Source organism: Poecilia mexicana, unplaced genomic scaffold (genome assembly GCF_051168715.1).
Source record: "Poecilia mexicana isolate PSO_F unplaced genomic scaffold, ASM5116871v1 scaffold_14, whole genome shotgun sequence".
Taxonomy (NCBI): domain Eukaryota; kingdom Metazoa; phylum Chordata; class Actinopteri; order Cyprinodontiformes; family Poeciliidae; genus Poecilia; species Poecilia mexicana.
In genome coordinates this window covers 11,553,446-11,567,035 of record NW_028263383.1, presented here as the reverse complement: position 1 = coordinate 11,567,035, position 13,590 = coordinate 11,553,446, and the positions used below count along the sequence as shown (strand labels likewise).

At 40.0% G+C, this 13,590-nt stretch overlaps 1 protein-coding gene and 1 long non-coding RNA gene across 4 annotated transcripts in view; both read right to left on the bottom strand.

Moving 5' to 3' along the window:
- acsl6 (acyl-CoA synthetase long chain family member 6) overlaps positions 1 to 13,590 on the bottom strand; it is a 47,280-nt gene that overhangs the window by 26,776 nt on the left and 6,914 nt on the right. Inside the window, exon 1 of one of the 3 annotated variants that reach the window (XM_014992336.2) lies at positions 3,020 to 3,128. The exons of the other annotated variants lie outside the window; for them this stretch is intronic. Within the exon in view, the coding sequence (XP_014847822.1) occupies positions 3,020 to 3,044 (25 nt within the window). The 5' untranslated portion in view covers positions 3,045 to 3,128. Of the gene's footprint in view, positions 1 to 3,019; positions 3,129 to 13,590 lie in introns of those variants that run through there. 3 annotated transcript variants of the gene reach the window in all.
- Positions 10,419 to 11,354, bottom strand: LOC148155476 (uncharacterized). Its single transcript, XR_015765182.1, has 2 exons — positions 10,871 to 11,354; positions 10,419 to 10,494 (listed from the first exon to the last, which is right to left on the bottom strand). It is a non-coding gene; the product is annotated as an uncharacterized LOC148155476 (long non-coding RNA).

The window sequence follows — 13,590 nt, the reverse complement described above, 5'->3', positions numbered from 1 at the left end:
ACAACAAATCAAATGAATTAAGAAGTCTCTGAAAACAAAATTATCCTTTAAAAAAGGTTTAGTTGAGACCAAAGTCTTCAGTCATTAGACTGAAGACTTTTTTATCCAATTTTTGGTAGAAAGAGAGAAAAGAGAAAAACAATAAATCATGCAAATGGAAATTATTGAGCATGTTTTAATTTATCATGCAATTAATTGATTTATTGCTTATTGCGACAGGCCTAGTAGTAAAAATAATAATAATAATTTTGATGGCATTTTAAAAGTTTGAGATCCTTTTTATCAAACAGCTGCAAAGTCTAAATACATATTTTGATAGCTTGCTAAATTTGTACAAAATTCTGCCGACTATTGCATGATGATTGTTATAAATATTTAGAAACATCACTGCTATGATTTATCACCATCTGAAATGTCTTCTTTACAGAAATGCCACTGATAACAGTGCCATAAATCAGAGGAAAAACATATTTTTAAAACAATAAAATAGCAAGCTTTCTTCTATGCTACCAAATACACAGATCGTGGTACCAGACTAACATTATGTTGTATGTTGTAGCAATAACTCATCATGTTTTCTCTTCAGGTGTTCAGCTGTAGATTTCTCAAATTTAATTTGCCTAACACACACTGGGCATTCATCCGTTTAATTCAGTTGAGTCTGTGTTGTAACAGAAAACACGAGTGCCTGGAAAACCACAACAACCCTCTAATATGTCTGACAACAGATCCATAAAGACCAGATGCATGTTTACCATAACAGCACTGCTGGAAAGAAATCCCTTTATATTTGTCGTTACTTTTTCTATGTATGCAGTTATTGTAAGAATAATAGGGATTAAGAGCTCCTTAAGAGTCAGGGATTTTTTTTTCTCCCAACTTGTGTTCCCATCTTAAGTACGTAAATTTCACAAAAGTTTGCTGACATGTGTAAAGACAGAGAAGAAGCTATGTGCCAGAGTTTATTCTGGTTAAATAATGTTCTGTTCTGACGAATACACAAAGCGTCCCGGTGCTTACAGCTGGAATGTGTTCCACAAAATGTCACAAGAAGCCAAAATCTGGCACAGTTTCAAGAGTTTGGAATACAGAGTGAACTAAAACATTTGAGATGAGGACATTGTATTACAGCCTGTAGATCTAAAATGTCTAAATATTGTTTAAAGTTCAATCCCTTGAATAAAATATCAACTATGCTGCAAAGCAAAATTGAGCCAGTAGCTTGAGTACAGTGAGTTAGCTACAAAGTGTGAAGATATGCATAAGAAAACATGAGCTAGTCCTTTAAAATTTTGTTTCTATACCCTTCTGAAACTAAATATCATGTACTATAAAGTGAAATAAATTCATAAAGTTATAGTTTTAGGTGATAAATGTATTTTTTTTTAAAATTACATTTATCAAATATTGTGTCCAAAAAATGAAGAATAAGAATGTTTCCAACTTATTTGATTATTCAGTGGAAAATAAATTAATATCCTTTAACAGTACCATTATTTAGTTTCCTATACATTATCTGTTGTTTCTAATGAATGTTTTTTTATTTACTGTCACATTTTTATTTTATTTATTTATTTTCCCCATCTCTATTATTTATTAATTTCTGCATTTTTTTAATGGGAATAGTCATCCCAACTGGCAAACACTTTTAAATTTGAGAGTGAAAATGTTTTAGCTTATCTTACCAAATAAATAACTTGGCTAAATCTGCATTACAAAGCTTGCAAGATGTAGATTATTTATTTGCGTTAAACAAGGATTGGACAGTGGAGTGGCGTGTCTGAAGAGAGAAGCTGATGAAGAGAAATGGACCTGCTCTAAATATAGACAGACTATAACCCACTGACACTACTGTGCAGATAGCCGGAAAAAAATAGAGTACGAGTGGTTACAAAAGCATCTCTATACACAAAGACAGACGCTTACAAATACTTCATCTCAAACTGGACACAGTGAAAAGGACTTATCCACAAGACATCAGACATCCACTTTTTAAAATGGAAAATCTGACTGACTGGCACCAATCTCTAGATTTATTTGTACATCACAAATAAATGTACATCTGCTGATCATTCTTTGGACACCCAATACCTTTACCTGTCTAAACAAGTCACAAAACCTGAAGCAGAGCCCACAGTGTGGATATAAATCTGCAAATAATCCAGAACAGACATGCCAGTGTTCCCCATATTCCTACCTGGAATTAGCCTGACAACAGCAGGAGACACACAGCCAATCCAGACCTCTAACTGGCCCTCATTATTTCTGCTTTCCCTCCATTGTTTTATAAACTCTACTGTTGACTGGACGTGCATGCAAACTGCACTGAGACAAGAAGAAAAAATATTTAAATAATTCTTAAACTTAAGAATGGCGGCATGTTTGTTCTCATTAGGAGAATGCGGATAGAGAGATGGAGCTTACGTCACAGTTTAAAAAATAAAATAAAATAAAGTAAAGGTGAGGCTTGTAAAGCCATGTGGAATCGATATTCTGAGAATTATCCATTCTGAATCCCGTTTCAAAAATGTTTCTGGTCTCTCAAAATGTTGAATCTGTGTGGATGCACAGCCTGACAATAAAAACCTTTGCAGATATACCTAAACACACCGATGAAATAATCACGGCTACAAACTATTAACCCCCAAAGATTCCAGGTTCTACTGAAACTACAAGCATAATCCCTGGATTTATCCGACAAACTGATGAAACATTTTCCAGATATAAATGTTGGTGGATCTGAGTCAGCAAACAGGACTACAGTTCCTCCTTGTCCATTTGACACAACAATCATTATGATATCAACCTAACAGCAGCAGAAACTCATTAATAAACAACTTTAAAAGTAAATATTAACATTTATCCAGAGTAGTTTTAGCATTATGCTAACCAGAGCAACGTTCGTGACTAATCATCAGCAAAGAATAAATCATAGCAGCTGATGAACAGAAAAACAATAAAAAAGAACAGAAAAATACGGCAACGAAAACTAATTAAACACCAAGGAACAGAAGCTTACCGAGTATTTTTAAAATCCTCTGCATTGTTGTTCAAGGTGGATTCCCGGTCTAAGCTTTCCCTCCACTTCCGTCGACGCCATCGAGCGACTGTATCACCATAGCAACCATGTGCTTTACGACATCTGCCATAGCAATGGCGCCCGGAAGACACCGCCTCTGCGGCGCTTTGATAGTTAATGGGCTCTTTGCACCTCAGCTTCCGCGTTCGGGGTAAAGCGGCTCGATTGTTTCCGATCCAATACAAATATCATTTACATTAGGTGCTTGCAGGGCTTGGCCAAGGTTTGTACATCGATCCGAAGCCCCAACAAGTCAGCTGGAGAAAGGTTTTAAGATGTTCGCCTCGTTATACATTCACTGACACGAAGGTGAGTTTTACTTAAACTTTGTGGCTAACATTAACGTTAGCTTATGCTAGTAGGCAATATTCTCGGACATTGTTCTTGTAAAATGTGCTATTTAAGTATCTAAACATTCTAACGGACAATGTATTTATCTTATTTTCAAGTATATTATGTGTGTTTATTGTCGTTAGTGTCACAGACTAACGGGGTTCGGTTACGGTTCGGACTTTTTACTTCCGAAGCCTGACGGAGCTCAACAAGCCTCATAGCTTGACAGTAGCGCAGCTCTGGTGTCAGAGATCTGGTTCAGCTGTTCAGGTTCAAAGTTGTTGCTTTTAGAAAAATATGACCGTGTTGCTTCATGTCTCCGTGTTATTTCGTTTTATTACCTTTGCATGTTTCTTGTGAAGAGCTCAGATAGGACGGTGTTTACAGCAGGATGTACAGGCGGATCAGTTGCTCGGCTGTCTGGCTCTGGTCTGCTCTCTCGTTCCCATAAACTCTTTCAGGCTGAATATAGAAGTGATTCCATGGAAATAACTCAGGGAGGCTCCTTTATTTACCATCCGTATCCCCGGTAGTTTTAGGCTGATCCGGAGTGAAGTGAAGGCTGCAAACTTTGCTGTGCGGCGTTAGCTGGTAGCGACAGATATTTACAAGCCATCTTCTTAATTCAGGATCGCTTGGAAATTAACGAAAACTTAAAAGCCCATTATATTAGGAAGACAACAATGTTAATAGTATTGTTTTTTTGCATCTGAAATACGACTTAGTCTTTTCTACCAGTCATGGTAACTGAAAGCGGAAAAAAGTGAGCCGCATTAGCTCCTGGAGATGTGACGTCAACGCCTTAGGTGCAAAGAGCCCATTGGTTGAGACTATATCTGTTATGACATAACCAAAGTCTTTGCCAAAGTCTCTTATAATAACACATACACGTGTTGAATATAATGACAACCCAGATGCAGGTAACAAACTCAAAAAGAACTCAAATGAAGGTAATATAAACAAAACAACCTTTGACTAAACAAAGTGATGATACAACAAATGCAAGAATTTAGGGAATAAAATTAAACACATTCAGCTGGGACTCAGAAATGACCAAGGACAACTGAAGATCTCATGAGGAAACTAAATCCTGCAAGGATCAGAGGTTAAAACCCACCAGAAGATACAGCAGAGATACAAATCATAAAAGGAAACAATTATAACATCTCAATCTCTGAAACAGAAAAACACGAAGAGACAAGATAAAAATTCATGTGCCATCCAAATGTACAGAATGCCTTTAATCAGGAAATAATTAATTTGAATAAACAAAGTAGTTTCTTGAAATATCTCAAAGCCATTTTTGTCCCACAGTAACCTCAATAAGGCACCCCAGTGACACACACACATCCAAATAAATACATCCACACGCAGGGCTTGAAACCTGTCCCTGCTGCCCTCTGCAAGGACTGTAGCTTCAGCTGGAGGGACAAAGTAACAGCAGGCCTGCAGAATCCCCATCAGTGAAATCAATGACCTCCAAAAGGAGGAGAACTTTAAGACCTTGCTTTAAAAATAAAAAAAGTTAAATATTTTATTCCTAAGACCTGGCTTTAATTTCATTGTGTCCTCATATGAAAACTTTAAAGTTTGCTGAGAGCCAGTGGGATCACATCTCTGGAAATGTGGCGAGGCGCTCCACTCATAAATTAAGCAAACTATAACCTGAATAGTGCCATTTATTTATAGCCCCTTCCCTCCTGCACTCATATTCTTGTGTGGCTGAAAAGCTGCTTTCTCCGGTGACTTTGGCTACTGAGAGTCAGTGAGACATGTCGTGGCAAGCTGTCACTGCTGTTCACCGGAAATTAGCTTAGAACAAACACTCTTCACAAACACTGATATTAAATTAAATTAACCTGAGAGAATTGAAAACTGATGGGATATTCTTCATATAAAAAAATGCAAACAGAGAAGTCTGACTGAAGTTGTTCTCAATCAAATTTAACATGATAAATTTGATTGATAAATAACAGGAGGGGAAATATGTTCACTTATTGTAATGCAGATGGACATGCTTTAGTCCTAAAGTGTCCAAAGTGAGGTCCAGGGGCCATTTACGGCCCTCTGAATGATTCTGGTTGGCCCTTGATCACAGTTCATGCATTTGATGCAGATTTAAAAAGGATGTTGAGATGACGTTTTATTTAAAATGGAAAACATTAGGTGCAACACAAAGTATTCATCCAGAATTTTACTTTTAATTTAATTTATTAGTAATACGGACCAAAGCATTCAGAGGCTTTAATGCAGTCTTATGTGCACCTACTTAATAAACTTGTCAAAATAAATATTCTGCTCCTAAAAAGACACAAAAAATTAAGAAGATGAAAAATGTTGTATATGATTTGCAGTTTTTAAAAAAATCAAGAGGAGATGCAACAAATTAAAGCTCAGGCTTTTGAGATTATTAACTTTACTCCCCATAAATCTGGGTTTTATAGAATATTAACAAGTAGAAAAGCCATAAGAAGTTCAGCAGTTTTCCACACATCAAACATAAGGAGGAAGGTGTTTTGGTCAGATGAGAACACAATGTAAGAAATGGACACTGCACATCCCCCTGAACAGACCCTCCTTATAAAATAATGGTGGTGGCAGTGTCATGCTGTGTAAATTCCTTTCTTCCACAGAGACAAGGAAGCTGATCAGTGTTGATTTATAGATGGAAATAACTTAGACTGCAAACGCAGCAGAACTGCAAAGAATAATGTCTTTGCTTATGAGGCAATTTTTATGATGCAATTTTTGCATCATAATCAAACTTCTACATCCCATCCACTCAGACATTGTGTGGACATATTACACCAACAAAGATGCATAAACAAATGGCGAGATAAGCAGAGAAATACACCTTTTTGCTACAGATGGGATTTAAATTTCTCAAAATGGGAAAAAGTAAGCAAAGTGAAGTAACAGCAGTCTTCTTGCATTACTTTGTCTTGCTCAATACCAAATGTTTAAATATAGAAAATGATCCAGGAAGTTATCACGACTGAATAAAATCTGGTCTTCAGCACCAAACAAACCAGAATCAGGACATAGACATCCTTGAAACATGCAGCCAGCTAGGAAAAACATGGGGTTCAATTTAAATGAACGACAACAGTGGAAAATGGTTGTGATTGGCCAACTTTAAAATTTAATGATAAATGTATTGTCGATATAGCAAGACGCCAGATTTATTTAATAAATTATGATTGATATTGAGTAGATGTCAAGAGGTAGGCATCAACATTTCCAGTTAGGAGGAAGTTTGGCTGAAAAACCGAACAGATGCAGACTTTAAACACAAACGTTTAGCACACATGCTGTGGACGAACAGCTGAGTAAACAAAAATAAACATTTGACCTTTCCATACATACATGTGGCTACAGGAGTGGATTTAAACAGTGGAAAATACAGCTGCCAAAGATCAGAATCAAACCGTAAAAAAGGACAAATTCAGCCACAGTTAATTTGGGATAAAAAATGGTAGAATATAAAGGGTTTGCATTCAAAGAGGATAGAAATCTTCATGTAGAATGACTCGTATGCTGTGCTGTTCATTTTTATAACATAAAGTGTTTCTGTAGCACAGTCTAAAGCCAGAGCACCGGAAACTGATGCTTAAAATAATGAGTACAGCTATTTTTACATCCACTCTTTTTGTTGTTTTGACTTAGCAAAACATTTTTAGCACCCTAACTACATCAGAAATTTCACAATGGTTCAGCGCTGGTGAACGGGTCAGACACACTTCTTACGGCGAATCAGGCTTAGAGGGAAGGGAAGTCGACTTCTCGTCCTTTAGTCCCGCCCCATCGCCTCATCCAAGATCCACCACCAATGATTACAGTCCAGTGTGGGGAGATTACAGCCTATTAGCACAAAGGCAGATGACCAGTAGTAACCTCACTGCTGTTCTCGATTTATACATTATTCATCTTAAAAGAAGTGTCTCAGCTTTCTCCTTTAAAATGCAATTCATCTTTGATATACGGTTTTACTTTGCCTCAGTGTTGTCTCAGTGTTTTTCCTTTTTAACACTCAGTCCCTGCTCTGTCACCATTTACTTTTGCTGCAACACTGATCTCAACTTGTTCCTGTCAATCTCTATGAAGGTCAGTCACTAGCATCCAGATACACACACACTAACACACACATATCCTTCTGCTTCATTGATGCAGCACAGCTGGTGACTGCCATCATCTCATGTGCAGTGAAATAATAAAACAATGACACAACAAACAGAAAATTAAGCAGCAGCAGCAGCAGGGATTTCTGAATAAGGAAAACAAGTCAAAGTATAAAAGATGACAAGCAAATAAGATTTCTAGAAGCTTTAAAGAGGCTGTGGTCTAAGCAGCAGGACTTACAGGGGTGTCCAGGAGCCGCTGAGGTGTAATGAGTGCCTGGTAGGTGTGTGTGTAAGTGCATAAATGTGTGTGATGTCTCAAAGGGAAACAGGCGGACATCACTTCATGCTCTGCAGACTGGTGATTACCTGCGAATCTGCACCAGCTAGATTAAGCTGAGGCAAGCAAGCGAAGGAGCGCTTCGGATCAGCTTGGCCCTCGCTGGCTTCCGTATCACACCACTCTGAGCTCGACAGACGCTGCACACTCTTGCCACACCCCTCCCTCCTCCTGCCTCCTTTCTCTCACCACTCTCTCCATCTCTGACACTGAATACAGGCTCACCTTCTCCCTCACTACATGAAAATGATACTCAGCCATATGTTAGGTTGCACATAGTGACAAAGAACTAGCATGCAAATAAAACGCTCCTGTCCAAACGGCAGCCGGACATTCAGACAAAGGGCAAAGACTCACATCAGTGGGAGGTGGGTCTCTTTTTCATTTGACTGCCAAATCAGAACAAACGACAACTTTAAAATCTTAAATCTGAAAGTTCCCATGTAATCTGAACGGATCTCTATTTTTTATGTCATTCTGATGAACAATTAAATCACAGTGGGGGAAAAAAACACTTGTTTTGTTATAGTAAATTGCAAATAAATGTTTTAATGAATAGTTTTTACATTTTTTTCTTAGGCTTGTGACTTGTTTTTATCTTTAATCTCTTCCATCAACTTGCTAGTGGAAAATTAGCCTCTTTAGCTAAACCTGCCATATTTATGTGACATATTCATGTTGATTAATATCCATTATCTACTTTATGAGAAATAAATAGATCAAATCTAAATCTAGTATTTTTATGTCTTCAGCTTTAGCACTTTAGGCTGAGCTGGTGCCCGTCGTCCCACACAGGAAAGAGTCGGGCCTGAATGCTGAACCAGCAGTAAGGCTCTCAGACGGAGCGCTGCCATATCCCAGCATCCTGTCTGACCAAGCTGCTGCAAAAGATTGATTACAAGGGATTTTACAATTCCTTTAGATGTACATGTAAAGAAATTTGCTTGGCAGTTCTCACCCATTGCAGAAGTGAACTAGATATTTTGCACCAGGAAAGCTGTTTAAGCAATCACCCAAAAGGAGCCATAAAGTTTCTGATGCCAAATTAAAAGCAAGAAGATGTTGTGTTAGCTGCTTCCTGCCTAATGGGTGTGGTGAAGCTACCTTTACTACTTCAATGAAATATTGAGGAAGGAAAAGACTTGGATTACATGCTGCGCAGGGCTACACTAGATGAAGATTACATTGAATTATTTAAAGTGAGGAGCAGCAGGGTGTCTGGATGAGAAGGCAGGTAAAAGATGTCAAGAACCTCTCCCTGAGGAACGCCTCCAGCCAGTGCAATCAGACCGAAAGGGAATCATCTCAAGCTATATTTGCTAGTCTGAAAGGAATCAGTTGAAAACTGTAAATTACATTTTATTTTTTTAAAATGGTATGTCAAAATTAATTTACACCAATCACAATATTCAGTAGAAATACTTTTAGTGTGATTAAAACAATCAAACCCTTTTAATTATTGCTGACTAGTTTTTATCTTGTTTCCACTCACAAGCCATCACCCTAATCACACAGTTTCTATATAAAACTAATTTCTGGACTTATGTTATAGGCCTCTCTTATAAAATAATACTACTTCTAATCCAAAAACATTCTAGAAAATAAAAAAAACTATTTTAAATCAAAATGTGGGCTAAAAATAATAAATATAGGAGTGAAGTTTGCAATGAAAGTTTGTTTTTATTGGACAGCTGTTCAGCATGAGCGGTGCAGGTTGGCTTGTGTTATCATTCAGAGTAACTTAAGTTTTGTAGGACATTTTTTTTGGTGAAACTCAGGAGTAACATGGAGCTTCAGCAGCAAGAGAAACATGAACAATAATAAAGAATATCTTTTTATTAATGGTTTTGTTCATTTAGCCTTTAAAATCCACCTGCCATGGAGTATATAAGGTTTGAAAGTGTTGGCAGCTTCATGGAAAATTTTGACACAAAGTAGAAATATTTACAATCTGGATAAGACACAGACCGCTACAGTTGGTTATGCCACCAGTCATAACTTAGAAAAGGCAACTAAAAACAGCTAAAACATGTTTTTGCAGTGAAATAATACACTCATAATCCAGTTAGTTATTTTGGGAGGATTCTCTCCCACAGCACAAGAGGTAACCTCTTTCATGAACAGTAGAAAAGTTTGATAAATTTCACTGTCACCAGCTCATTTGCAGGAAGCATTTTACCAAAATTTCATGTACCAATGCAGACACAGATCTGAAAGCAGGTTCAGCTCCTCTACAGCTAACAAGAAAATTACTGTGCAACTAATCTTGCAAATATAAATGCAGTGAAAGGATGTGGATTATTCACCATTAGTTGGTTTGGACAAACTAAGCACTAAATGTTAAAGTAGTAGAGCTCTGTTTCAGAAAAATAATTAAATACAGAACTAGATCAAATACCAAAAATCATGACTTGAGTCAATTTACATTAAACACAAAGCTTTGAGCTCTACATGTAGTTATTGTAGCTGAGGATCTACTCTGAAGTTGAAGCTGGTGGGATATTTACACTCGCCACTGTGTGTCGATCAGAACAAACTGGAGATGGGCTTTGTTTTCAATCTCTCTTTATTGCGTCGTTACAGCAGATGTGCAGCAGAAGGTGGCTTGGAGTTGGAGATGTGGTCTAGATTAACAGAAACAAGCCCACATTAATACACCTTACACATGTATCCAATACAAGTAGCAGCAGTGACACCTGCTGGCCACAAACTGACCACATGTTCATAAAATGCTACAACTGACAGCTAAAGAGGTCTACACACGTGAAGTAACTTAAAAGTTACAATAAACAGGCACATCAACATGTACGGATACTAACCAGAACACATTAAACAGTAATAAGCCTAAATACTTGAAATACTACGCAATATATACTCGCAGGTGAGAAGCTAACCATGCGTAGCATGCTAACAACGGCACGACGAACAACGTCATCCTACAGAATAGGTGGAACTGATAAATAAACTACCCTAACACATTTAATAACAAAACACACTTACAACAAGTCAGGAACGCACATCTACCCCAACCGAAACTGTCGGCACCAACTGCACGCCTCCACTCTCAGAGACACGGTTTTGTACCGCTGCTGAAAGTGCTATAGAGAACTCACCACTGGGTGGCGCACCTTCCCCACCCAGGCCGAACCAACCAACACCTGGCCCAATCTGGTCACAAACAATTTCCACCCGAGCCTTTGTAACAGCCGCCCCCAAATGTATAAAGTACATTTGTTTCTAAACAAAGGCGACAATTTAAGTCTCTAATGATGAACCGTGGCTGTTGGAATCCTCAGGAACTGCAGGAAGAACAATCATCCTCGCCACTGGTCGGGTGTAGATTCGGTCCTTCACTCGAACATCTGCAGACCTGATGCGGCCGTCAGCACTTGGATGCAACTTGGTCACTCGTCCGACTGGCCAAAGTGCTCTGGGAAGTTGAGGATCCATGAGCATGACCACCGTATCCTGAACTAGGTCAGCTTGAGAAGTCTGCCATTTCTGCCTGACTTGTAGATTGGGAAGGTATTCCCTAATAAATCTGGACCAAAAATGGTCTGCCAAAGCTTGTGAATGCCGCCAGCGGCGTTTGCTGGGAAGTTCAGTTGCAGGGTACGCAACCTGGGGCAGCGACCCATCCGGCCGCCCCATCAACAGATGATTTGGTGTTACAGGGTCAGGGTCTGCAACACTGGAGGATACATAACCTAAGGGTTTTGAGTTCAAGATTCCCTCCACTTCAACAAGGACTGTCCTAAGCACCTCTTCTGGCAATGGTTGGGCCCCGACGGTGGCATACAAAGCAGTTTTAACAGAACGTATTTCTCTTTCCCACACTCCACCAAAATGAGGGGCACCAGGAGGGTTGAACTTGAAAACAATCCTTTGTTTGGCAAGGGACTGCTGCAGGTCCGGAGACATCTTTGCTATGGCCTGTTGTAGCTCTCGTTCCGCCCCACGGAAATTGGTCCCCTGATCTGAGAGAATTTCCGAAGGTGTACCCCGACGGGCTATGAATCTCCGTAAGGCCATGAGGAAGGAGTCAACATCAAGATGGGTGAGGATGTCAAGGTGGACAGCCCTGGTTGTTAAACACTTAAATATGATGCCCCATCTTTTCTCGTTACGCCGTCCAATTTTGACATGGAATGGTCCGAAACAGTCTGTCCCTGTAGAGTAGAAAACAGGCTTATAGAGGCGGAGACGAGCAGCTGGTAAGTCAGCCATTTGAGGGATAGTAGGCTTGGACTTCCAACGTCTGCAATTTGAGCACTTGGACTGATGACGTCGAACTGCTTCTCTGCCTCGCAGTATCCAAAAGTTTCGACGAATGTCAGCAAACAGTCGCTCAGGACCAGGATGGCATAGACGTCGATCGTAGTCCTGTATCAGAAGTCTGGTGAATGGATGGTTTGGATCTAGAACTATGGGATGTACTGCTCCTAATTCAAGATCCTTCGCCTGTCTCAGTCGACCACCCACCCTGATTTCTCCTGCTTCATCCAACTGGGGTGCTAAGGCACGTAACCTACTGTTGGTGGCAACCGGCTTCCCCAGTTTAAGAAGTCTGATCTCATCAGGAAAGCTATCATGTTGTATCTTAGCCATAATGTGCCTCTCTGCTTTGCGATAGTCTTCAGCACTCAAACTCACATCCTTCCCGACTGCAGCTTGTAGGTTCTGTGCAGTGGATTCAAGCAGTTCCTGCCAGTCTTTGTAGGTCTCAGATTCTGGGCTTGAGAATGTGGTGGTCGAAGTTACACCACAAAATACGGATTTCCGTAGTTCTGAGGATTCCTCTTCGAGTGGGATTGCTGGATTAGTAGGCCAGTAGTCTGAGGCCTGAAGTAGGAAAGATGGTCCTTGGTTCCATCTGGTCAGCTCAGACAACTCCTGTAAGGTCTTACCCCGGGTGATGTCGTCAGCTGGATTGCTGGCTGAATCCACATAACGCCAAGACTGTAAATCTGTTAGGTCTTGAATCTCAGCCACGCGGGTGCCCACAAATACTTTGTAGCGACATGAGTCCGATAGTATCCATCTTAACACAGTGGTGGAATCTGTCCACAAGGTGGTAGTGTCGAGCCTCAGGGTGAGCTCTGCACTTAACAGCTTAGCTAGCTGAGCTCCTGTTAAGGCTGCAGAAAGCTCCAACCGAGGTATAGACAGTTGTCGCCTGGGGGCTACTCGTGAGCGGGCTAGGAGGAAGGATAGGTGGATTTGACCCTGGCTATCCTCAGTCCTGAGGTATGCAACTGACCCATAAACTTGCTCCGACGCATCACAGAAGATGTGTATTTGCCTGTTAGTGACTGAAGCATCGTCGACTGCAGGAGTATAGTGTCTGGGTAAGGTGACTTGTGGCAGTAGCTTGAGTTCATCTTCCCATTGCTCCCACAGTTGCTGTAGATCTAAGGGAAGCAGTGGGTCATCCCAGTCCCGATGCTTCTCCCATAGTTGACGAACCAGCACCTTGGCACGGGTTGTGTAGGGCAGGATGTAACCCAGGGGATCATACTGGGAAGCAAGAACTTTGTAGATGTTCCTCATGGTCAAAGGTCCATAGTTGAGGGGTCTGTGTTTGTAGCCTATGACATCTTTGTGAATGTTCCAACTGAGTCCAAGTGTGTTTTCAAAGGGATCGGACTTGTCCTGTGTCAGCCAGAGCTCTGTAGTGGGGGAACGGGCTTCACTCGGTAGGTGACTGATCACCTCCGTCG